The 4,797-nt window shown below is 52.4% G+C and overlaps 1 protein-coding gene across 1 annotated transcript in view; it reads right to left on the reverse strand.

The window, feature by feature from the left end:
* Positions 1–3,423, reverse strand: part of LOC103608069 (hepatoma-derived growth factor-related protein 2) — a 21,154-nt gene extending 17,731 nt beyond the window's left edge. The window contains exons 1-3 of the mRNA XM_008592517.1: positions 3,335–3,423; positions 2,456–2,656; positions 2,224–2,362 (exon numbers count right to left, since the gene is read on the reverse strand). Of these exons, the coding sequence (XP_008590739.1) occupies positions 2,224–2,362; positions 2,456–2,656; positions 3,335–3,423 (429 nt within the window). The remainder of the gene's footprint in view (positions 1–2,223; positions 2,363–2,455; positions 2,657–3,334) is intronic.
* Between the last annotated feature and the right edge of the window lie 1,374 nt (positions 3,424–4,797).

A 4,797-nucleotide genomic window follows, 5' to 3' on the forward strand; every position in this document is an offset into this window, starting at 1 on the left:
AAAAAAATATATATATATATATATATATATATATATATATATATATATATATATAGTTGGGTAAATAAAGCAAAGATCAGAATGATATGCTAAAAAAAGAAAGTTGTACATGATTTTATATGAATAAAGACTTCTAGGGGCTGGCCAGTTAGTTCAGTGGTAGAGCATGGTGTTATAATGCCAAGGTCAAGGGTTCAAATCCCCGTACCAGCCAGCTGTGGAAAAAAAAAAAATCTTGGAGAAGTATATACGGAACTGGTAGCTGTTGCTATCTTGAGAGAAAAACAAAACAGAGGGACCAGGATTGGGAGGCAAAACTGACTTTTCACTGCATGCCCTTTTGTACCATTTGAATTTTATAAGTCTATATTCCTACTAGAAACGTAAAAATAAAAAACTTTAAGGATGGAAAAAGAGACTGCTCAGTTTCCCATAAAGCTGTGTTTCGAAAAGCTTGCTTATGTACTGGCTACATCAGAAGCATCCAGGAGACTGCTTGGGAAGAAAAACTCAAGGTTCTCAGGCCTCAGTCCACATTACTAAATCTACATCTCCGGAGGTATGGCCCAGAAATCTGCATTTTCAACACATGTTCCCCTGGGAAACACAGGTGGGACAGAGAACTCGAGAGCAGCAATAAGCTTCACTACTGCAGCTACTTACCAATTTGGGGGATCTGTACAGGACTTGTTTAATTACAAGAGTGCATTATTTTTGAGTTTCCTTTCCTCGAGGGCAGGCAGATATGCAGTACTTAGCAAGCTGTGGGTGTCCAATAAATATTAAATGGTGCAATGATTCACCAGGTGGTAATAAGGTCAGGATGTAATCAAAGAGAACCTGAGCCAGGGCCAGAAAAGGCTCTCATGAAACTCAACTGCCTTAAACACCTTCCTCTCTACCCATCCCTACTGGAGACAAGCAAAGCCTAGGGAAAGACGGTGGGTACCAAACCAGGGGGATCCTCCATCTCCCAGACACATCATGGACCATGAAAGTAAAATACCACTAACATGCAATATCTGTGGGCCCAGCCCCTTGAGAAGGGGCTGCCAAATCCTCAGTACTCAAGAGGCATCTGTTGAGTGAATCCTGAATTCTAGACCACGAACTCCCGAAAGGCAAGGACTGTCCCTGATTCACCTCGTGCTCCTGGTTCCCAGCGTGGCACAAGGCAAGTGTCACACAGAAATGTCTACAGACCCATGGGCAGGTGCTCACCAGCGCCAGCCAGTCCAGCTGAGATGAAGGAGAGGTGCACCCAGACCATCTCAAGACCCCAAGTTCTCAAACAGAACCAGGCACTCCAAAATGACTCTGTCTTCCACTCGCAAAAACCAGAAGTGGGACCCAACCCTTGCCGGCTCCTGCTTTCCTCCCCTTGGATCACCCCAGATGTTCTTTTCTTCCCTAACAGCCGAGCTTTCCCCAGCTGCAATTAGTTCCCTTGACCCCCCCCACCAGCTTTATGCCCAGGCTACCCCTGCCCCCCACTCTCCCCTATAAACATCAAAAGCAGAGTGAAGAAACTCCTGCCCAGCCTCCCCCATCCCCATCTCACCCCAAAATACCGAGAGCAAGACCCCCTCTTCCATCCTTCCACAGCCTTCTAGCAATTTGACTTCCACTTTCTAAATTCCTTCCTGTCCCTGAATATTTCCAGACACTGATTTGCAACCAAGATATCGTCTCTGATTTTTGGCATTTTTTTCTACCTGACTGAGAACTCTCACATCTACGAACTACTGCCCTGTCCTGAGTCTCAAACGTGGCAGTAATGGGAAGAGAGTGGGGTGTTATTGAAAAGAAAAACTTTCTCTTCCTTAGAAAATAGAAGGTTTCATAAGAGCTATAATAACACTCTGTTACAAATGCAGGCTAATCCCAGCAGTGGTTCTCGCCAGTAGTGATTCTGCACTCCTTTGCCCCCCTACCTGGCTACGTCTGGGGACATTTGTGGTTGTCGTAATTGGGAGTGCTTCTGGCATGGAGTGCGTGGAGGCCAGGGATGTTGCTCAGCACCTGCAGCGCCCAGGATGGCCTCTCACGTAGTGATCCAACCCCAAATACCCATAGTGCCCAGGGGGACAGACATTGTCCTAAAGGCTTCTTTCTACAAGACAAGGAAAAGGCCACCTCTAGCCCCACTGTGGAGAAGTGCCCTGCCCGGCTCAGGCTCTGCAGACACTCCAGCTGGACGCTCTCCATCCCTAAGGTACTCACCGGAGGAGCGCTGTAGCTGGCGTGGGGGTTGTTCTGGATCTCCCACAGTCCTTCATTGAAGCCTTTCCTCTTGTTAGGTTTCCCGTACTTATCTTTACATTTGTCGTAGGGGAACAGGTCCTTCGGTCCCAGGAAGGCTCTGGAGAAAGGAACCACAGGTGGGTCCCTGGTGAGCCAGGCTACCCCAGAAGGCACTAGCTGAAAAAACCAAGCCCCAGCTGGGGACACTTACGTTTCGTGTGTACCAAAGAAGAAGATGGGGTACTTGTTGGGTGGGGGCTTCACGGCACCGTCAGCGATGTCATCAATCTGCAGTGAGCGGCCAGTCAGGGAGTGGCTTGGGGCAAAGGGGGAGCTTAACCCACTGACCCAGGGAATCACCAACAAAACAGCCAAGTTACTCAGAGAAAAGCATGCTGGGGAGGAGGAGATCCTTCAACCCAGGAAGATGCACCTTCTTCCAAACGGGAATCTGCACTCTTCTGGGCATGGCCTATTGCAAACCTGTCCCCCAACCCAGGGTGATCTCTTTCCCCCCAGGAAGAGACCTGGCCCCAAGGCAGGTGCTTCACCTGAGCAATGCCAATATGACTTGGGGCCAAGCTCAGCTTCTATGAACTCTCAGGACCCTTCAATGGGACCCCTCCCGCCAAGAAACAATCAGCAGGAGGTCTCCTAGAGGTGCAGCTGGCAGCTCCAAGGATGCAGAGGGTGGGGGGTGGGCTCCAGAAGACTGGCCCTGAGCATCCAGGAAGTCCCACCCTCTCCCTGCAGGCTCATGGGCTACGGCAGCTGTCAGTCACCTCCCCACGGGAGGCTATCAGCCCCTTCACTTCCAATCAGGTGCTTGCAAATGTTCTGGGGGCTCAGAGAGCCAGCAGAAGGGGGGCAGGGGAAGGGAAAAGCTACTGCTCTGGAAAGAAGAGAACTGGGAAAAGGAGGGAAGTGCCTGTAAAGTTTCATCACTCTGGCCTCCTCCAAGAAAATAAGCACAAGCAAATCAGGTTAGAGTGGGTCCTCTGGTCCCAGTTATCCATTCCCCATCCACTTCTCCAGCTTCTGGGTGGCTGCTGGAATCTTCCCTGCCCCACTCGCCCAGCTTCCTTCTCACTCAATTCTCTGAGCTACTTTTTCAAAGTCCTCGGCCCTGGGCTCGGCCGCAGGCATCCAGGCCAGCATCCCTCCCTCCTGCAGAAGCATCCCAAACTCGGCCAACCTGAGGACCAGCGCAGCACACCTTCCTTCCAGGCCCTGCTTCTCCTCTTGCCTCACCGAGGACCCGCCCCTGGTCCTCTGAGTCCTACGCACCCCAGACACCTCCCGTGCTGCTTCAGTTCCAACCCACCCTTCAGCCTCACCCCTGCACTGCCTCCCCTTTCTGCCTGCTGCCTGGGCCTTCCACCACCGCACCCCAAATTCTTTCAGTCCCTCAGCCCTGGGGCGACTTTAGCCCTAAGACCCAGGGATAACAGTAGCCTCCGGGTTCCTGCTCCACACTGGCCTATCCCTGACTAGGCCTGGAACTCCACCCATCTGCACACCTAGGATTTCCAGGCTGAAGAGGCCCTTCAGACCTGGACCCCAGCTTTCTCAAAAGGAGAACCTCAAGTCCCCTTGGCCTAGCCCCCTTCCCTCAGATGCTCTCTCACCCCTGGGCACGGGCTCCATTTCAAGCATTGGAAAGGACCATCCTGCCTCCAAGCCCCCTCCCCAACAAGCTTCTTCAGCTTCCTCCTGGCCTCCTCCTCGCAGGGGGACAGTCCCCAGGGTCCCCTGACAAGCCTCATTCCAACCTCATTCTCAGACCCAGTTCCCCCAGCCCCAGTGACCTTGTGAACAGAGCCCACAGCCCCATTTCCACCCCTGGCCTCCCGCACCCTCCTGCATGCTCCTCTTCCCTGGCCATCCTTGGCCTTGACCCTCAGCCCTTCTCCATTACTGCATCTCATCCCTAGCCCCACAGCCCCTCAGATCTTGGTTTCTCCAGGCCCCCAAATGAGGTCCTTCAGCTTGGGGTGCCCCTCCCATCACATTTGACCCCTCTCCTCAAATCCCACGTTCCTGGGCTCCCCTCAGACCCGTATCCTCCCTCAAACTCGAATCCTGTCTGCTCAGGCCCCCGCCCCGCAGACCATCCCCCACTTCTCCCTCAGGCCCTGAGACCCCCAGATCCCAGGCAGACGCTCTCAGACTAAGAGCTCCCAGACCCCAGCAGCCCCGGCCCCTCTACCCTGGCACCCCGAGACCCCCGGCGCGCGGCCCCCTCAGACACGGGGACCCCAGACCCAGGGCGCGCGGCCCCCTCGAACATGGGACCNAATTTTTTTCTAAAAATGAGCGGTAATGGGATGTTAACCCTTTGACTTGGTGTTGTCAGCACCACGCTCTCCCAAGTGAGCCACGGGCCTTTGTTCTCTTTGGAGTGTTTTCTTATTTTATGGGGGTTTTCTTCTTTTTGTTGGGGTTGTCTTCTTTTGAGGGGTTTCTTCTTTTTGTTGGGGTTTTCCTATTTTGGGTGTTTTCTTTTTCTTGTGTATGTTTTCTACTTCTTTGGGGTGTTTTCTTCATTTTTGA

The sequence above is a fragment of the Galeopterus variegatus genome, unplaced genomic scaffold (assembly GCF_000696425.1).
Source record: "Galeopterus variegatus unplaced genomic scaffold, G_variegatus-3.0.2 Scaffold7981, whole genome shotgun sequence".
NCBI lineage: Eukaryota > Metazoa > Chordata > Mammalia > Dermoptera > Cynocephalidae > Galeopterus > Galeopterus variegatus.